This window comes from Euprymna scolopes, chromosome 2 (assembly GCF_053919585.1).
Source record: "Euprymna scolopes isolate OS-2025 chromosome 2, ASM5391958v1, whole genome shotgun sequence".
Classification (NCBI taxonomy): Eukaryota; Metazoa; Mollusca; class Cephalopoda; order Sepiida; family Sepiolidae; genus Euprymna; species Euprymna scolopes.
In genome coordinates this window covers 192654502-192675821 of record NC_136483.1, presented here as the reverse complement: position 1 = coordinate 192675821, position 21320 = coordinate 192654502, and the positions used below count along the sequence as shown (strand labels likewise).

General features: G+C 34.7%; 1 protein-coding gene across 1 annotated transcript in view; it reads left to right on the top strand.

The window, feature by feature from the left end:
• Positions 1-21320, top strand: part of LOC145300440 (proton-coupled amino acid transporter 2-like) — a 108248-nt gene that overhangs the window by 65768 nt on the left and 21160 nt on the right. Inside the window, 3 exon segments of the mRNA XM_080144483.1 lie at positions 12726-12998; positions 18497-18550; positions 18552-18670. Coding sequence (XP_080000609.1) covers positions 12726-12998; positions 18497-18550; positions 18552-18670 — 446 coding nt within the window.

Genomic DNA, 21320 nt, shown 5'->3' with positions numbered 1-21320 from the left:
AGAAGGATCCCACCATCTTTCCAGCGACCTTGGCAACAGACTTGATGTACGTGTTCCATTTCAGATCAGGAGTAAAGGTCAAACCCAGAAGCTTGTCAAAACACAGGGCCTCACCCAGACGAGAGCCATCCATCACAATTGATGCCAGCTGGGGATCAGAGCGTTGATGATGTAAGGATAGGAGTTTGGTTTTGGATGCATTAAAGGTAACTAGCCACATCTTCCCCCACTGAACCACGCGCTCGAGATCAGAGGAGAGAGAATCAGATAGAACTTCGTCATTTACAGCCTTTGATGTGTTGCCATAGATGGTCGTGTCATCAGCATAGATGTCAACGAATGATTTAAGTATGTGTTTAGGGAGGTCATTGATGTAGATCAGGAAGAGAGTTGGGCCCAGGATTGACCCCTGAGGGACTCCAGCATTTATATTGCAGGCCTCCGATTTTTGACCATCTACCACTACTCTTATGAGCCTATCGGAGAGAAATGATTTAATGATTGAGAAAACATTTCCAGTTATACTGTAGCTGGAAATCTTGTGAAGTAGACCCTTATGCCATACTTTGTCGAAGGCCTTTGATATGTCAAGAGCAATTGCCCTAGAAAGGAAGCCTTTGTCAAGAGATTCACTAATCCTGTGGGATATAACCGTCAGCACATCTGCGGTAGATCTTGCAGAGCGGAAACCATATTGTGTGTCACTATGAAGGTTATTCCTGCTGAGGTGGTTGACTATTTCTCTATTTAATATGGATTCCAGCAACTTACTCATAACACTTAATTATGTTCTACAAAAACAACAGTTTCCTTCCCCCTTCTTTTTTCTTCCTACCCCTATTTTCCAACCCTGTCGGTGGGGCATTAGAATACACCGACTGCCCCCCTGCAGTTAGTAAAAGTCCATCAATGGGGCCACCTGTTGGCTGTGGGTGGCAACCTGTAATGCTCTAGAACGGGATTCTGGTGGCTGAGTACCTCATGATCCGGATCCAAGTGACTGTGAGTCTACAACACTTCACTTTGGCCCTTTCTTCGGCTAGACAGGCAGTCGGGAAGGCCCGACCCGATAAATTGGCTAGTCATGCCAAACCCTAATAACAGTAAACCCTCACAAAAAGGACTACAAATACATCACACACAAACATCTTTAAACAAAAACAAAACATACTGATACTAGAAGGTGATGGCAAGGGCCAATCAAATAGTGAAACCTGATGCGACAACAACCCTTTATTATAACTTGCTGGGTCAAAGTAAATAAAGAAACCGTCGTAAGCAGATACACTCACTGTTTGAGTATATCATCCTTGTATCCCTGAGGTGTTTACGCAAATTGGTCCCCTCCAAAACCACCTCCCAATTTAGGGCTCCGAGGAGGGTAGGGAGCAAGGATGATGAAGGGAAAAAAATATAATTTATAGCTTCCAAATAAATCAAAAGACCCCATCCAGAAAGTGAAGATGAATCCGACTCGGATATAGAATTAGATAATCATAAAATATTCCTAAGATTGATTGTTTTGGAGTGTATGGAGAGCAGTACTCCAGTCACCAAATTGTCTCCATTCATTATCGAAAAAGAAATCTCATCTATAAACAAAACTATGCAAATCAAAAAACTAAGTAATAACACCCTCTTTATAGAAGTACCTAACAAACTCTCAGCAACTATACTCCTAAATCAAAACCACATCCATAACCTCAAAATAAAAACCTACCCTCACATCACCTTGAACTCGTCAAAGGGCATGATAAAGAGTCCAGAACTTGCACTTTGCTCGCCAGATAAAATTAAAAATAACTTAAAGGAGCAAGGAGTCACAGAAGTCAGAAGAATAAACATTAAAAAAACAAAAAAAATAAATTATTCCAAGGAACACCTACATCATAAACTTCAATACCCTCAAACCTCCCACAGAAATAAAAATCGGCTATATAATAGAAAAGGTAGAAATCTATATTCCAAACCCATTACAATGTCACAACTGCCATAAATTCAGCCACCACAAAAATAGATGCACCGGACCACCAACATGCAAAAACTGTGGTGGAATTGGAGAACACATCAACTGCAAAATGCCATCAAAATGTGCAAACTGCAAACAAAACCATGCAGCTGATTCAAAGGAATGCGAAGTTTGGAAGAAGGAAAAACAAATAACAAAAATCAAACACATCAGAAATCTACCACATTCGGAGGCAAAAAGACTAGTTGAGGGCACACCAAGCTCCCCAACATATGCAAGTATAGCTAAAATTACAAATAGCCTGATCTCAAAACAAGAGATAGTACAAAACAACCTGACTGAATTGATGAAAGAATTAAAGTTACTAGTGGAGACATTAAAGGAAAACTTAACTAACTAAATAGGACCTGAAGGAGAATCTCCAGTCCCAGAGAGATGAAGCTGAAACTCCAAACTTATCCAATACTACTACTAAACCCAAGGATCTTTCACCTACCAAAACAAAACCTCCTGAGGAAAATCAACTTAAACAGAAATGGTGCTGGTTGAGGATGAAAACAAATTCGAACTAATCAAGAGCCAAGAAAAGCACTCAAGACAACCCCCCCCCCAAAAAAAAACAAACTAAAAAAAACCTGGAAACCGAAAAATCTCGCCAACATTCCCAATCTAGATCCAAACCAAAAATATCACCAAATGAGATACCAAACCAAAAAACTAAAATAATATAAAAAATGGAAGTGGATGAACATTCGCAAGTACCTACAAAACCTTCCCAGAAGCAAGAAAGCTGATAGAAGCAACAAAATATGCAGATGAATAATAACAATAATAGACAGCCGAAACCCAAAACACTACGCACAGAATCATACAATGGAATTGTAGGGGTATAAAAGCGAATTACAAGCTACTGATACTCCTATCACAGTTAAACCCTGCTGCTATCTGTCTACAAGAAACCTTCCTACAAGAAAAAAAACAAACTGCAAATGAAATGCTACAAAGCATACAATTTTATCAAGGACACAGAACTAATGGAGATACAACAATACTCATCAGGAAAAACATACCCCATGGCAAAATAAATATTAAAACATACCCCATGGCAAAATAAATATTAAAACAAAGCTACAAGCAATAGAAACTCAAATTACATTACATAAAACCATCACTATCTGTTCCGTATACATACCTCCAAATAAAACTATGAATACAAAAGAAATAAACGACCTTATAGAACAACTCTCCAAACCCTACCTTTTGCTGGGAGACTTCGACAGCCACAACCCAATATGGGGTAGCAAAAAGCTTGACTCCAAATGCAAAACATTGGAAACGCTCATAAACAACACTAATTTTGCTTATTAAACAACAAAACATCAACCTATTCAAACCCTGCCACTGGATCAGGATCATCAACTTTTATGGATTTTACATGGAAAATATATGATGATACATATGGAAGTGATCACTTCCCAATCGTGCTGGAAACATCCACCCTGAATGCGGAAACTCCCATACACTGGAAACTAAAAAGAGCAGACTGGGAGAAATTCCAAAGAGAAGGCAAAAAAAGATTAATAAGAAACGAAAATCAAGATCTAGAAGATAATCACTTTACAGAAACCCTTACCACTACAGCAAAGAATGCATACCTAAAGGACAAACAAAAGCATCAAGAAACAAACCATGGTTCAATGAAGATTGCCAAAAAGCAATAACACTCCGATATGCAGCTCTACGAAAATTCAAGACCACACCAACTACCAAAATTGAATTGAATTTAAAAAACTCAGAGCAAAATCATGCAGAACAATAAAATAAAAAAAAAAAAAAGAAAGAAAGCTGGAAAGACTGTAAGTAAACTCAAATGCAAAACCCAAGCAAATTTGGGAAATGGTAAGAAAAATTTCCGGAAAACCTCAAACCTCCACTATAAGACATCTTGTAACAGGATAAAATAAAACCACCACTAAAACAGAAATAGCAAATTTACTAGCCAAAACCTATGCAGAAACAAAACAAATAATAATCAACAATTCCAGAAAATCAAAACAAAAGAGGAAACAACACAATTAAACTTTTCATCTAATAACATGGAACACTACAACAAGCCGTTCACTATGATAGAGCTAAAAAGTTCAATAAAAATGTCACGCAACACAGCAGAGGGACCTGATTAAATCCGATACAAATTCATCAAACAACTCACTCAGGAATCTCATGAATACTTACTACACATGCACAATAACATTTAGACAATGGGAAAATTACCAAAAGCCTGGAAGATAACAATTATACCAATCCCCAAGCCAAACAAGGGCCATAGCAATCCACAAAACTATAGACCAATAGCCTTACTAGCTGCTTATGCAAAATAATTGAACACCTGATAAACAAACAGACTAGTCTGGTATTTGGAAAAGAATAATAAAATAACTGAATATCAATGTGGTTTTAGGAAAAAAATGAGCACAAATTACATCTTGATTAGACTGGAAACCTACATCAGAGAAACTAACATAAAAAAAGAATATCTCATTCAACTTAGAAAAAGCATACAATATCACTTGGAAATATGGGATATTAAAAGATCTACACAAACTTGGATTAAGAGGCAGACTCCTAATATTCATCCAAAACTTATCAGATAGAATCTTTAGAACAAAAATAGGACCAACTCTGTCAAAACCAGAAAAAACAAATCGAAGGAATCCCACCAGGAAGCATACTCTCAGTCACTCTATTCAATATCAAACTATCAATCAAACTACATGAACACTATAGAGCGACAACTCCAACAATCCATTAACAAAATACTCCAATGGACTACAACAAATGGCTTCACAATATCAAAACCAAAAACCAAATGCATACACTTCTACCAACAATGCAAGTTACATCTATACCCAGTTTTGAAACTATATAATGATGAAATACCAGTTGTAGAAGAATATAAATTTCTTGGCATAACATTTGACAAGAAAGTAATTTTTATACCACACATCCAAAAGCTTTGGACAAAATTCAATTAGGCTCTACAACTACGACGCATGGTGTCTCACACAAAATGGGGAGCAGATCAACAAACTCTTCTTAAACTCTACAAAATAATAATTCAATCTAAATTGGGCTATGGTTCTATGATCTATGGTTCAGCCAGAAAATCATACCTACAAACATTAGACACAATACACCATCAGGGACTGAAACTTACACTTGGTGCCTTCCCCAGTAGAAAGTCTTTATGTAAAAGCAAATGAACCATCATTAAAACTAAGACAAGAAAATCTGGCTATACAATACCTCATTAAATTAAAATCCTGCAACTTAAATTCAGCTCACAACTGCACACTAAACCCATCATATGGAACATTATTCAGCAGAAATGAAAACAAAATAAAGGCATTCAGGCTCCAAATGAATCAAATCATTAAAGAAACAAATATCCCACTCAACAAACTTAACAAAACTAAATTAATAGATTAATTTCTCCATGGACCATACAAAAACCCAACATAATACTAGATCTTAACAAACTCCCTAAAACAAAAACACACCTCAACATTTGCCTGGAAAAACTATCAGAAATTAAAAATAAATTCCCAAACCACCATTTACACTGATGGCTCCAAGGACACAAAAAGCACCTGCAGTGCTGCAATAACAGGAAAAACTATCAAAAGAAAGATTATCAAACGAAGCATGTATCTTTAGTGTCGAAGCAATTGCCATAGATATAGCACTTGACATCATAACAGAAAACCACAACCAAAAATTTATCATCTTCTCTGACTCATTATCTGTATTAATAGCCCTAAAAGGAAAAAAAACTAGAAAACCCCCTAATAATAAATATAATGATTAAAATAAACAATCTAGAAAAAAGAAAAGAAATCATACTTTGCTGGATACCAAGCCACATAGGTATAAAAGGAGGAGACAAAGCTGACCTAGCAGCAAAGTCATCCCTAAAAATGACCATAGATAAAAAAAACTCAAAATTCCCTCTACAGACATAAAACCAAGAATAAATAAACACTTAAAAGAGAAATAGCAACAGATATGGAAACTGAATAAAGAAAATAAACTCTTCAAAATAACACCCAATATTAAAAAAATGGACACAGGAAAAAAATAAACAAAAGAGAAGTCATATTAAGCCGACTTCACATAGGACATACACACCTAACTCATAATTATTTCTTAAAACAAGAACAACAACCAAATTGCCAATGTGGATACTTACTGACTATAAAACATATTTGAGAATTGTAAAAATACGAAAATGATAAAATATTTCAACAAAAGAAAATTAGAAAAAATATTCAAAGAAGTCAAAACCAAAAAAATTATGGACTTCCTTAAAAAAAAAAAAAAACTGGAATACACGACAAAATCTAAACACAAATGTGAAAATATACAAAATATCTAAACACACACAACAAAAAAATTTTCAATATATAATAAAGCTATACAAACCAATTATAGCAAACATCTATCTACAAAATAACCCCTGCAATATGAAATAATCTTGAAGCAACATAAATAAACTTTTGAAGAAATATCTGGAAGAACTTGGGCCCCCCCCCCCAAATCACTAGTTGGCATTAAGTAACCAAAAAGGGTTGATATGCCGTAAAACAAAATAACCAATCAAATTGTTTTGAAATATGTTAGAATTCTGTAACTCTATATAAAATGGCAGGATGGGTGACATGTACTATCCTTCTCACAATCGCTGATTATTATTTTTATATATGGCATAATCACGTGGACACACCGGTTCCCACCAGATCACCAAAGTTAAGCAATGGCGAGCCTAGTCATTACTAAAATAGGTAGCCAATTTGGGAATTCCAGGCGCTGTATGTAGGAGGACGTCGACATCTCCCTGCAAGAGTTGCCAAAACCTAACCCTAACGGGGATATACGTGCGACTGGAAACCGTGTGTGAATTTCATACTCTAATGGAACTTCGGAGGAAGCCAGTTAAATCCAAATAGGATTAGTGCTGTTTCACACACACACACAACGATGTTTTTTGCTGCTGGTTATCATATAAATCTAAGGATTCTATTGTTGGGTTTGGTTTCTCCACTATTTTTCTTGTCAAACGAGGCAGGACCATGTGAAGGTTGCCAACATCATAAGTGAAAGTGATTTTTGTGGAACAAACTGGATTAGAACTTGGGACACCCAGGTCACCAGTTTTTGTTGCTAACCACTGACTCACCATCACTTCCCTGCTTTCTATGCACCATGATAAGTATCCATGATTTTGAGCTGTACAGAATGATCGTCTCTATGCAAGCCTTGAAGAGTTTTGTTTGGATTTCCTTCCTGGTTGAAGACTTCCAAACTTTCTGCAAGAAATGAAACATTGAAACATGTTCCATAACTGTGCACATACCATGATACTATTTTCTTTTTTCTACTCTGTTTCACCCTTAATATAATCGAAAGAAAAAGCTGAAAACTTTTAAAACTTTCATAATTTGTCTTATACATATACGAGGTGTGTTTCAAAAGTAATGCCTCCTATTTTTTAATTCCATCCATATGGATCCGAGGGGATTGTAAATGGAATTGCTATTATAACTGAAATTATGCATTCATGACTTTAAATTTTCATCTCTGTTGCAGATATTGACGGTGTGAGACTCTTAAGAAAGCAACCTCTATCATGGATGTGCATCAGAAGCAGAGATATGTTATTGAATTCCTCCATGCAGAAAAAAAAATTCAACTAATCAACATTCACCGGCGCCTATTAAACATTTACAAATTTACAAAGCTGATGCAGTTGATGTCAGCACAGTTAGGAGATGGGTTTGTTGATTCAGAGTGGCAACAGGGATGTGAGTGACGAAGCGTGCTTTTGACTTTTATGACCGAGCCATCAAAAGAGGCTGGCAAAAGTTCATTGAGAACATTGGTGACTACGTAGAAAAATAAATTATGGAGCACAAAGGTCATTTGTTTTAACGGTACGACTCTCGCCTTCACAGCTCTTCAACATTTTAGTTTTCAAGTTAAAAAAAATAGGAGGCCTAACTTTTGGAACGAGCCTTGTAATTTGAATTTCATGAAAATCAGATATAGGTACTGGAAGTTTTAAAGGAGTTTTTTTTAGAGGCGGCACATTGAGATTCAGCACAGCAAAAAAACATGTAGAGATTCAAGACCACTTCTATTGTCTTTCCCAAAGAAATTTATACACAGGATTTAAATTTAATTCATTTGAAGTTTTACAGGTGTTTCTGTCACAGTAGATCTTTTGGCGGTGGGACAGGGGTCAATAATCACATTAACATACTGGTTTTCATTATATCACTGAAGTTAAGCAATATTGAGTTCAAGTCAGTACCTGATGGGTGACCGTTTGAGAATGCCAGGCACTGTATGTAGGAGGATATCGACATCTCTCTGCAAAAATCTAATGTCGTCATCTGCCCTGACTGGGATATACATTTGACTGGGTACCGCTTGTTAACTTGATATCTCCATGAAACTTCCTCCTTCAGGGGGAGCCAGTTCAACCATCTAGAGTGATTACTGCTGACTGTCTATTTTAGGGAGGCAGTTAATGATTTGAAACCACTTCCATTGTCTACCCAGAAAATTTTACAAATAAATACACTTCTAGTTTTTATGTAGATTCTTTTAACCTTTTTTTTCTATAAGGAATGCACAAACATAACACACACACATAGTTTTTTTTTTATATACAAACTAGCAGGTCACCTGGCATTACCCTGTTTTAAAATACACTTAAATGTGATAAATTGAAAATTTATGCAGATTTAGCATTTATTATAGAACCAATGCTCTATTGATTATTATATTGTACCTATTATGTAGTGATTTCAAAAATAAAAAAACATGACTTGGATGCCATCAGCTAGAATCGAAACTAAAACATTAGTTTTTACTATCTAAGCTAACAACAGATAGATATCAAAATTCTAAAAATTAACCAACATCAACATATAAATGATACCCCACAAGAAAAAGTTGGGGCTAGTCAAGTCTGCTAAACATGGTGACCATTTGACATTGCCATAGCGAGAAATAATATACAAAGCTGAATACAGGCAACATTTAAAAGACATTATTTTTCATAAATAAAGATTGTTTGAAGTTTGCATTTTTTTAAAAATTTTCCGATGTCTTTGTCAGATTGTGTTAAAATTACAGAAAGATATCATCAAAAATAAAAAAATCTATTTAAATTCAAAACCTTCAGTGACCTTTTGAACACCCTATACTTCATTCAGTAGAACCCAAAAATGAACTTCTAACTTCACTTGAGGTTGAAAGTCTCTATTAACGAGACTATAGAAATAATAATTAACAATATATATATATATATATATATATATATATATATGTATAATAATCCCACTCTCCCCGCACTTAAAATCAACCCTAACACACTAAGAAAATTATTAATCTCCTGTTCCACTGTTTATGATTTGAGGTCCCTTTCTATGGCCCTAATGGCACCTTATATATCCAGGTTGACAGTTTCAATGGGTTTGGCTCTAGGCTCGTTGTTTTTACAAATTTTATATGACCAACCTGGAAACTAAAATCTTTAATATAATACCTAAACCATCCATCTATGTCAGGTATGTCAATGACATACTTGTATTAAGAGAAAATTTAGATAAATTAACAAAAATCAAAACCACAGTTGAAAATAATTTGGTACTATATTTCAACCATGAAATAAATATAAATAACACTATTCCCTTCCTTGATGTAGAAATTAAAGCTGACACTGATAAATTTATTACCTGCCAGTAAAGAATCATGTCTTCTCAATTTTAAAAGTGAATGTCCCGATATAAAATGCTCGTAGTGAAAAAGCTCATCTACTGAACCAAACGTAATTCATCCACTAACAAAATATTTTATAGGGCACTCTCTAATGTAAAACAAACCTTCAGTAATAAGAATTTCCCAAATTATATTGTCGATCCAAAAATTAAACACGCTCTAGCTGCGATTACAAAATCCACTAATAATAATGAGTATAATAATAGTAATAATAATATTAACATATTCTACTGTAATCAGATGCATGCTAATTACAAAATCGACGAAAAAATAAGAAATACCATACATAAACACATTTCAACCATTGAAAAAATTCCAAACTTACTCTCATTATTTATTACAAAAAATTTAAATCAATTACTACTAAGAAATGACTCAATACCTGATGATAATTTACTCAAAACTAGAAATGCTGTGTATGTGTGTATGTTTTTAAATGCCCTATAGGGGAATGTGTCTCTAAAAACAATGTGTACATCGACATGACTAGAACGAGTATATCTTATTGGCTAACATGTCACCTATCCTCCATTTACCAACACCTTGTAGCACGACATCTCCAAAAACGAATTTAGGACCATATTAATTAAAAACACCCCCCTTTTAGCTGGCTCACATTATGATCTCTGCTTCCCAATCATTGAAGCCCTACTCAGTCGCATAAACAAACGACCATAAATCAGGCTCAATATGAGAAAAGGCATGCTTAAGTGTTTTTAATGATTTTAAACGATTTTAATTGATTTTTAATAAATTCACCAAACACAATTTTTAATTCATCACTTGCCTAAAGACGACTTATAAAAGCCAAGTACGTCCAAGGATGGAATACTGCTGCCATATCTGGGCAGGAGCTGCTAAAAACAGCCTATTCTGCCTCGACAGAGTACAAAATAGACTTCGTGGCTTAATGGGGGATGCCCATTTCTCTACCCTGCAAACTCTCTCCCACAGAAGAGACGTTGCAAGCCTATCCTTGTTTTATCGTTATTTCCATGGCAGATGCTCGTCTGAACTCCACTCTCTGGTCCCCCCTCGCCAATCTTTCACGAAAAACACCCGTCTAGCCGATTCCACTGTGAAAAATTTCCCTCACTCTTTATCTGTGCCTAAATCAAAACGTGGGTTCCATGAACAAAGCTTCTTTCTTAGAACTGCATGCCTGTGGAACTCTGTTCCGTCTGCCTGCTTCCCACCTGACTACAACTTGGATGTGTTCAAGTTCAACGTTAACAAATTCCTAATGAACCGCCCCCTTAAGTAAACACTTCATCAAATTTCCACACTAACGTAATGCACTTGCAATAACCCTTATCCCTGAGTGGCATCCGTGCCTTGATAAGTGGTGACCACTGTGTAAAAAAGTCGAAAACGTTCATGACTTGGCAAATTTTTTTTTTACACTTTAACAGAACTTCGAACATTGTCTCGCTAAAAGGAAAAAATGAATTGCAAGGAAAACAAACAGGAGTTATCTCTGTTGTTCAATGAAACATGCATGCGCGCACGTGTGTGTATATTACTGCATAAAATTATGCTGTCCTCAACAACAAAAATTTTAATCAAATATTTGTTTGTTCCAAATAGAAATTTTTCTGCCGATTTCCCCCTCCCCCCACCTCAAATAAGGCATATTGCCACTTGGAATGTAAAGGGTTACTATTTGGGATTATGTCTAACAGGGAACTGGGGAGTTGAGCAACAAGATGTTGCGTTACATTGAAACTTTTGCAGGTTACTACTATCAGGGAAACGGGGAGGAAATTCCAAAGTCTACCAATTAGCGGGAAGAAACTACTAGAGTAGAACGTTTTCTGGAATCTAGGTATCTCAACGGTAAAGGGTGGGATTTTGCTGTTTGTTGGATTATTCAGGAGTAAGTACATCAAGGGGGGCACAAGTGCTATGAGTTCATCAGAGCACATTCCATTTGAGTATTTGTAAAACAGGTGCAGGGATGCAACACTCCAGCAACAGAACAGAGGTTAGAGGTTGACTGATAGTCCAGGACCTAATAGATTTGGGACTCTTTTAAGGGCTTCTATATTATAATTAAAAAATATTGAATTTCAAGTAAAACAAATGGTACCTATGTAATTGTCATGTCACTAATAGTAACATATCCAAAAATTATGGAAAAGGATAAGGTAATAAAATAATTATTCAAGAAAAATTGTTCCGATAAGGGTAAAAAAAGTTTGATAAAATTACGTGCTGGGTCAGACATATTGGGTCATATGACGTAAGCACAAGTAGAAAGCAGACTAAATTGATTCAGAAAACAAAAATAAACATAACATATATACATAATTTGTGAATTTTTTAAGAATGACTTTTTTAACTGTTTAAACTTATTTTTTTTATAAAAAAAAAAAAAAAAAAATTGATTGAATTTGTGAGAAATTGAAAACTTAATTACCTCCTCTATTAACTCTCTAATTAAAATCAGATTTTGAAACCAAATTGCTGTGTTTTTTTTCATGAATAATTATTTCCGTACCTTATTGTTTTTACGTAATTTTTGGATATGCTACTATTTGCAACATGACAATTACGTAGGTACCATTTTTTTTTTTTTTTTTTACTTGAAATTACATATTTTTTCATTATTATAATATAGAAGAACCTTTAGCGGGGATGCTGTTTAAAAGTGAGAGACTAGTAGATGCTCCAGCCCAAATGTGGAAACAATACTCCATGCATAGGCGAATTGTGGCTTTATAACAATATAAGATACTTTCTAGTGTGAGTAATTTTCTAGTATGATGGAAGTTCGCCTTCTTTGCAGCAGCCTTGGCAATGTCCTCAATTTTATCTTTTTTTATTATCTGATTTTGATTGTGATCATATTGTTCATTTATAAATCTTGCCACATTGCAAATGTTTTCATGAAATTTTCATCTACTTCCAGTCAATTGATTTTTTTGGTCCAAAAATTGATGCTCGATGGTACATCATGATTACTGCGGTGCTTTTGATACCATATTGTTTTATCAGCAACCTCAAGACATTGTCCATCTTCTCTTTGTTGGCTAACATTATTACAATTTGCGGTCTTGTCATCACTATCCAATATATCGTCCAGGATTTACCTCCTTTGGATTCCGTGGTTGCTGTCAACTCCTTCTACAAGTTTCCTACCTTTTTTGGCACTGCCATATATGCTTTTGAAGGAATTAGTTTGGTAAGTCTTTTGGTGATCTTTTAAAATAGCGCATTTCAGGTGAAAACATTATTACATACTGGCGGAATTAGTATGAATTCAAAAATTATAAAAAATGATACAGTAAATGTGCTAGATGTATTTTTAACAAAAAAAAAAGCGTCCACAATAATGTTTGATTTGTAAATGACGGACCTTTAAGTTGAAGTCTCTTGTTTGTTATACTTAACTGGTCACAACTCTTCCACATTAAAACATATGATAAAACTCGATAATTCAATAAATTCTATTTTTACTTGGAATTATTTTTCTACTGGATAAATTTTTGGAATTTATACTAATTTCGCCATGACATGTAAGTATGTTATGTTTTTACAATTTTATGATATGAAACTGCATATGTTTTTTTGTTACTTGTCCAGAATTCTCTCTATATTAAAAAATATTGTGGGGGAGGAGCTTTACCCAGGCATAAAATACGCTTAAATATGATATTTTAATTTGTCCAGATTTTGTATGTATTATTATAGTCATGATTTCAAACATAAAAAAAAAAAATATTTGGGTGCCATCACCTAGAATCGAAACTATAGCATTCAAAGCTGGTGACATTACCACCAATATGACACACATATGAACTAATTAAAAATAAACTAAGATAAATGTACAAGATGCTTAACGATTTTTTTTTCAATTTTGACCCATTTGACCCCTTAAAAACTATTTTAACCGGTCAAAGACCCATAAAAGAACAGTCTATAAAAATCCAATCATTTGATGCCCCTAGCACCACTCTGCGATTTTTAGTTTTTGAGGAGATTGTTTGAAAATATGGAGACAAACATAGCCTTTTATATATTAGATTAAAAATTAAGAAAAATCTGTATGAATGTATATGTTGCGTGTTGAGACTGTGCACACACAAACACGCAGGGCGGTCTACAGGCTTAAAGAACTGAGTGATAAGTGTAGACCTGTCAAAACTGATGTTACTGTAGGTAAATGGGTCAAGTAGTTGACTTCACAGCTGCCAGGGTTAAACACCTGCAAGAGAACAGGTCGATATAAACAAGCGAGGCAAGAGAGAAAAGGGTCAGTAAAAAAAAATAACAGTAGCCACAAGTTGTCGCTGAAATCCGCCCACCTCCTGCTCTCTCCCCTCCTACTGACTAAAGCATGCCACACAACACAAGAAATAAGATACTTTATATTTTTTTAAAAAATGATTTTGTTGTTGGAGTCCTTTTTTCTTGGCTGATGAAAAACTACCATTTATTCAACCTGGCTACATCACATATGAATTAGTGATGGAAAAAAATATCATATTCCAAAAATTATCTACATTGATCAGTTTTATCTTTAAATGACAGTCAAATTTTATGGCTAATCAAAGAGTGACTATCTTATGTGATTTTAAAAACAGTCTCAAGAAACAAGGAAGATAACTCATAATAATTCAAACATGTGAGATTTTTGTTGCAATGTTTACAAATTCCTACTAATCACTTACTAATTATCTTACTTATAAAAATAAAACTACTTGATAAATATATGATTTTTAGAATATGATATTTTGTTTACATCATGGGTACATATATTATATATTGGCTACATGTAATTGTGCCACAATATGAGACTACATGCTACCCTACTTGACAGCAAATGTTGATTCCAACATTGTTTTTGTATCTTCTCATTTATCTTCTCTTCTGGCCATGTTGTCATCTCTCACATTAACGGCTGCTAAGGGTGCACACAGGTTCACAAGTGTGAAAGAAATAAATCAAAACAAACTCAAACTCTGATACATTCTGCAAATATCAGTTGCACTCTGGATGTATTTGTGACAGAAAGAAAATATTGTATTCCAAAAACCATGTAAATTGATGAAGTAGTTTTATTTTTAAATAAATCAAATTTTATGGCTAACCAAAGAGTGACTATCTTATGATGTACTTTTGGAAACAGTCTCAAGAAACAAGGAAGATAACTCAAAATAATTCAAACTTGGGAGTCTAAGGTCTATAGCTACATAGTCGTCTGCCAAGGCCATGTTCATCAGTTGTCGTCAGCTCTTCTCGATTTGCTCTGGTCCACAATTTGCGTTCGCCTGTCAGATTCAAAATTGTCTTTCACTGTAACTGTTGTTAACTGTCACAAACTTAAAACTGTCCGTAAACTCATTGTCACTTTAAAAATTAACTCTAAAATATATTAACTGATCTTTTGTTCCTGTTACTGTCACACATAAATTAACAATCCTAGTTTAGCTTTCTTTTGCTTTTTGTTTGTGAACAACTTCCTATACCTTTGTTCTACTGATAAACTTATTTCCCTTTTTTTTTTTTTCTTCTTTTTTTTATACTTCCTTATACGGGTGGAGAGAAGGAATGTCAATAGTATCACAATAATGTTTCTTGAGATTTTTAAATTTTTTTACTCGGAAGTCACCACTTATCAAGGCCCAAAAGCCACTTGAGGATAAGGGTTAATGTAGTGTAGTGATCGTTAATGGTGTAAATTGGGTAGAATTTGATTATTTATGGGGACGGCTCAACAAGAACTTATTTACATTGGATTTGTAGGCTGCCATGTTGTATTCAACTGGGAAGCAGGACAGTGGAACAGTGTTCCACAGGCAGGCAGTTCTAGGAAAGAAGCTTTGTTCATGGAATCTGCATTTAGATTAAGGCACAGATAGAGAGTGGGAAAAATTATTAATAATGGTTGTGGCAAGAGGGGGAATCATAGATTATAGTTCAGGCGAACACTTGCCATAACAATAATGATAGAGCAGAGACAGGCTCGCAATGTCTCTGCTGTGGGAAGAGGTTGCAGGGAGGAGAAAAAAAGCATCACCTACTAGGTTTTGAAGCCAGTTTTGAACTCTTTCAAATTAGGGCGCATCCTGCCCTGGTTTACACATCCGTAAGAATGATAAAATCATATGCAAGAGAATACTGTTTCCTGTGTTTATTTGACATGAAGTTTTGATTGTTTTAGCACATAATGTCATAAACATATTTGAACAAGACATTATGAAACTAAAAATATGAACACTTTTTTATCCTCTTTCTTGTGGCAAATAATAAAAAAAAAATGTTTTGGTAGGTGAGTGTATGAGGATCGAACCCGTACCCTTGAGTTGGAAATTAATGTGTGAAAAAAAAAAGTGCCAAGTTAACCATTGAGCCACGGTGACAGACAGCGTTAAGCAGGTTATTTGACTATAAAAACAGGCGTGCGCAATAAAAGTTAACTCTGCTGCTTCTATTTGACCTAATTAAGAAGGTCAAATAGAAGTCACGCAGCGTTTGGGTTTGTTTACCCAAATTTAACTGTTTCTTTCGCCAACAGATGTTGGGGAGGGGGAAAGCCGCTCTCAATTGTCCAGATTGAATAGCAACTGATCAAAGCTGATTGCTTCTGGACGTTTTTCCCGGCGCAATGCCGAAGACGTCGTTTGAGTTTAGTTTCACTTTATTTATACTAAAAAGCCCAATCAACACGCGAGAAGCCAAAATAGCAATAATTTTGTAAAAATCGACGTAAATAAATCTATACGCTCCGCGGTTTCCTAATTCCTAGATATTATTATATAGGACCTATATACACAGTTTTAAGCGATAGTAACGAACCCGGGAGCATGTGCGAGAAAAGCCTTTTGAAGACATACACGAAATGGTCGCACACATTTTGCCTTTTTTTTTATATATATAGAAAACGTTTATTTTGGTAAGTTTTTGCATTTAAACAGAGTTAAAGAGTTTTGCTTTTTTTAAATATTTTTTGTTTTGTATTATTTATTTGGCTCAAAACAAATAATTAGATTTTTTTCTTTTTCTTTTCAGTGGTTAATTTAGTTGAGTGTTGATTTAAAGATCCGATTATTGGTAAATGCATATCAGAAATATATATATATATATATATATATATATATATATATATATATATATATATATATGGTAAATGTAAATCAGAAATATATATATTTTTTTAAATTGTAACCATTTAAAACATTTTTTCCTGCTCACATGCTCCTGTTCCAAATTCGTAGCAATGGGTCGACATCAGTGGACTTTCTTTTTTTTATGGCCCTGGCAATGCTGGGTAGTTCTGCCAGTTAATTTTAAAACACATAAATAAAGGGAGGTAATTCTGGCAGGAAAAGAGAACCAAGGTGAAGCTACTAAATGTGCTAATCATCTAAATCATTCTTTACATATGCAAAGCATGGGCACTGAATGCATGGATGATCACATTCAATACTGCTAAGATTAAGCTTATTTCCTTCAATAATTACAAGAAACCTTCTCAATCACCAATAGCCATGGCTAAAGATACATTACCTGAAAGTACTTTGTTCAAACTCCTCGGCTTAACGTTCACAGGGAACACAAGTTGGAACAGATACATCAAGAGCATTGCCAAGGCTGCTGTGAAGAAGGTAGACTCTCTACTGTGCTAGAAAGTTACTTACGCTTGAAAGTATCCTGTACCTCTACAAAGCCACCATTCACCCATGTATGTCACATTTGAGCTGGTGCATCTGCTACTAGTTTCTCACTCCTGGACAGGGTTCAAAATAGTCGCCAACCTGATAGGTCCCGAACTGTCATCTAAGCTTCAACCTCTGTCCCTTCAATGAAATGTTGCATCCCTCTGTCTGTTTTACAAGTATTTTAATGATGGATGCTCTGATGAACTACTAGCCTTTGCTCAATGTAAATACCCCCCGACACACCCGAGAAGCAGCAAAATCCCACCCCTACACAGTAGAGATCCTTAGATATAAGAAAGCCTTCTCCTCTAATAGTTTCTTCCCCAGAACTGCTAGACTTTGGAATTCCCTTCCAGTTTCCTGCTTCCCCAATTGTACTAACATGCATAAGTTCAAATGTAATGTGAACAGACATCTTGCTGATGAACTTTATACATAGTATATCCCTGCAACTTATGTCCCTGATAGTAGCCCCCTACATCAAAGTGGCACTGTGCCTTGTTTGGGGTGAAAATGGAATTTTAAAAAAAGGATGCAAGCAATAGAAATGAGATGCCTCCGAAGACTCCTTGGCATCTTATACAAGGATTATGTCACCAACAAGGAAGTCCGCAGAAAGGTCACTCACCAATTGCATCACTATGCAGACCTACTGACCACAATGTAAAAAAGGGAACTCGGATGGTATAGACTTGCAAAGATCTGCCTGCAAGAATTAATCCTGGGAAAAAGAAGGCAGAATAAGTGGCTTGATTTAACAGGGAAAAGCTTTGATATCACTTAGGCACTTGTCCATAGCGACACCAAGTGGAGCCAGCTGGTCCATTGTTTATCTATCATGCAGTGCCTCTACGACCCTGCCGGGTCACAGGACCATTTACAGAAAGTGCACAGTTGAAAATTGCAACCATATCTATATTTGTACAATCTTTTATTTGAAAAGTACTTTTTTTACAGAGCTTACTTTTTTTTTTTTTTTTTTCTTTTTAACTGATTTGAGTTTATCAAATGTTCTTAGGTTTTGCCAATTGAAAACAAAATGCGAACACCAATGATTTTGGGGATGGACAGGTGTGTTGAACTTGGGTATGGCCTTGGTTGTTTCTCTCTACACAAGCATTGGTTTCTATGGTTACTTAAAATTTGGCTCTAAAGCTAAAGGCAGCATCACTCTAAATTTGCCTGATCATTGGTAAGTCTTTTCTATTTTTTTCTTTCTCTCACATCCTCTCTCATATGTATATATAAGGGGTGTACTGATTAATCGGTTGGTAATTGGCCTTAACAGCCACTATGCCGATTGGCCAATTAATTACTTTTCTCTTTCCTATTAAATTTAAATCATTTCATCACTGCCAAGTGACTCATCAGGTAGCTTTGACACATTAGCATAGTAACTGCTAATTTAACTTAACATTTGTTAAGTGTTTGACCACTATTATAGCTTTTTGACTTTATCAAATAAAATTACATATACAAAGTACAATTTCCAATTTTTAAATGAATATAATTAAAAAATTAAATAAAGAAAAAAGAAATGACAAACCAACTACAAAGTACAAATTGTAATTTTTTTAGTGAATAACTATAAGCTGAAGTTCTGCACCTGCTGCTGCTCCCTCTTCATTCTTGCTGCCTGCCTCCTCTGATCTCATAGTCTCCTCAGTACTTAAGGCTGAATACTTTTAGGTTGTAATGTAGAAACATTAGAGTTTCTCATTCTCAGGACAGCCTGTTTCTCATAGGTTCATGGGCATTACCACTTGTACTGAAGAGTCTCTCGCTCTCCACAGATGGTGGTGTGCTTAAATATTTTGAAGCCAGTTTTACTCAGTAGTTGTAAGGTCTCCTGTATCTTCTTCCATCACTGAAATGGATCATCACCTCTTGTGAGTAGTAGTAAAACTACATAATGGTCACATTCTTTTGTGCACTTAACCATAAGGGATTTACTCCTTTTGAATTTAGATTGTGATTCTTGTATTTCTGTTGTAGTTGCAGTCTCAAGGTTTAACTCGGCTTCTACCTGCTCTAAGTTTTGATTTGTTACTGTAGGCTTATTAATTCATCAGTCTTCAGGGATACAGTTTTACTTTCACTTTGATCTTCTTGGCCCTCGACAGAGCTTGAAGAAGTGTATCCTGATGATTCTGCATAATTATCATTGTTAGAAAGTAGAAGATATAGAATCCAATTCTTTGTGTTTTCCATGCCATTCTTTTGAAATTTAAATTTGAATCTTGGATCAAGGAAAGTAGACACAAGTTTTTATCATTTAGATAGGATTAAAAATCTTGTTTCCATTGAATTGTTCAACTGTGGTAAGGATTTCACTAAAGTCAGAAATATCAGAATTTTAATGAACAGTTTTTGAAAGAAATAACTTCAAAGTTAAAATTGTAGGCATTATTATCAATATGGTTGATGTTCTGTGACTTTCTTCCTTGGTGATTTCTTCAAATGGACTCAGTAACAGGACAATTTTTTTTTAACAAGTTCCCATTGATAAGTTGTTAAGGTAGGAATCTTATCAACAACATACATTACAAAAGGTTTTCAGTTTTATTTTATTTTTAGCATATATGTTGAATTCCACCATGTGATCATATCCTGAATGAGTTTGTTTTTCCAAATTTAGCTGATCCTGTATTTCAGTCAATTTGCTAATTGTTAATAGAAAGTTAATTAAAGTGACACCAGCAACCATATTTGCTCCTGAATCCCGCAAGACTAAAGAAAACTTTATTGAAGATTTTATACTCAATAAGAACATTGTGCAACTCTTTATTTATTCTTTACCTGTTTGCGCACCAGGGAATGGAACAACTCTAAGCACAGAAAGGGAGCATTAAATGTTTGTAGTCCATGAAATGCTACTAATTTCAGCAAGGGACAATTGAATTTTTGTTTTACATTTTAAATATATCAAATTATTTTGCATTGAAGTACTTTTTTGATGGAATGCTGTAATTTGAACATAGTTTTGCAATAAGCCTATTATATCCAATGTCTGATGTTACAGAATATGGTTGAATATCAACAACAGTAATTTCTCTTATCAGATAATGGATTTCTTGTGACCTGTAGTCATTAATATCCAAACCTTCTTTTTGACCAATGTTAATTTTATATTAGTTTGTGTTTTGCTGGAGACTCATAGTTGCTGTTATTTGATTCTGGAATGGCTGTCCTGAATATTCATTGTGTTTCTATTTATTATCTGCAACTTTTACTTCTTTTGGATGAACCTTTCTAAGATGGTTTAACATATTAGTTATTATAAAAGGTTTTGCTGAATTACCACTCTTTGATCTGAGGGTTTGACATGACTTGCAGATAAATGTATCCTTATTCTTGGATTGATATCAAAATATATCCAGCAGAAACTGGTTGCCATAAAGGTTGAAGGTTGTTGTCAATATTTAGTTAAGATTTTACACATTTAAATTACTTATGTCTGATATCTAATTAGTAATTTATCTCAATAAAATATTATCTAAATCAGAAAAATAAAAATATATATCTAATGGTAGCAAGAGTCCAAAAATGAGGAACAAGAGTATGACTGATGAAGAATGCTTTATTTTCTGTTTGCACATTGTCGCAATTTACTATGGCTCAACATGAAAACAGAAAAATGAAGTAATAATTTACTTTGACAGTGATTTAAAGTATCAAATAATAATGTTAATTCGATAGGCAGATATGCTTTTGCCTCAAATTCAGTGCAGTTGTAAACATCTACATGTTAACAGTGCGTTATGCCTGATATTTGATAACATGGTGTAGACAATGCATGTCTCTTCGATATATTTTCACTGGCAAGCAAAACAGGAGTAAAC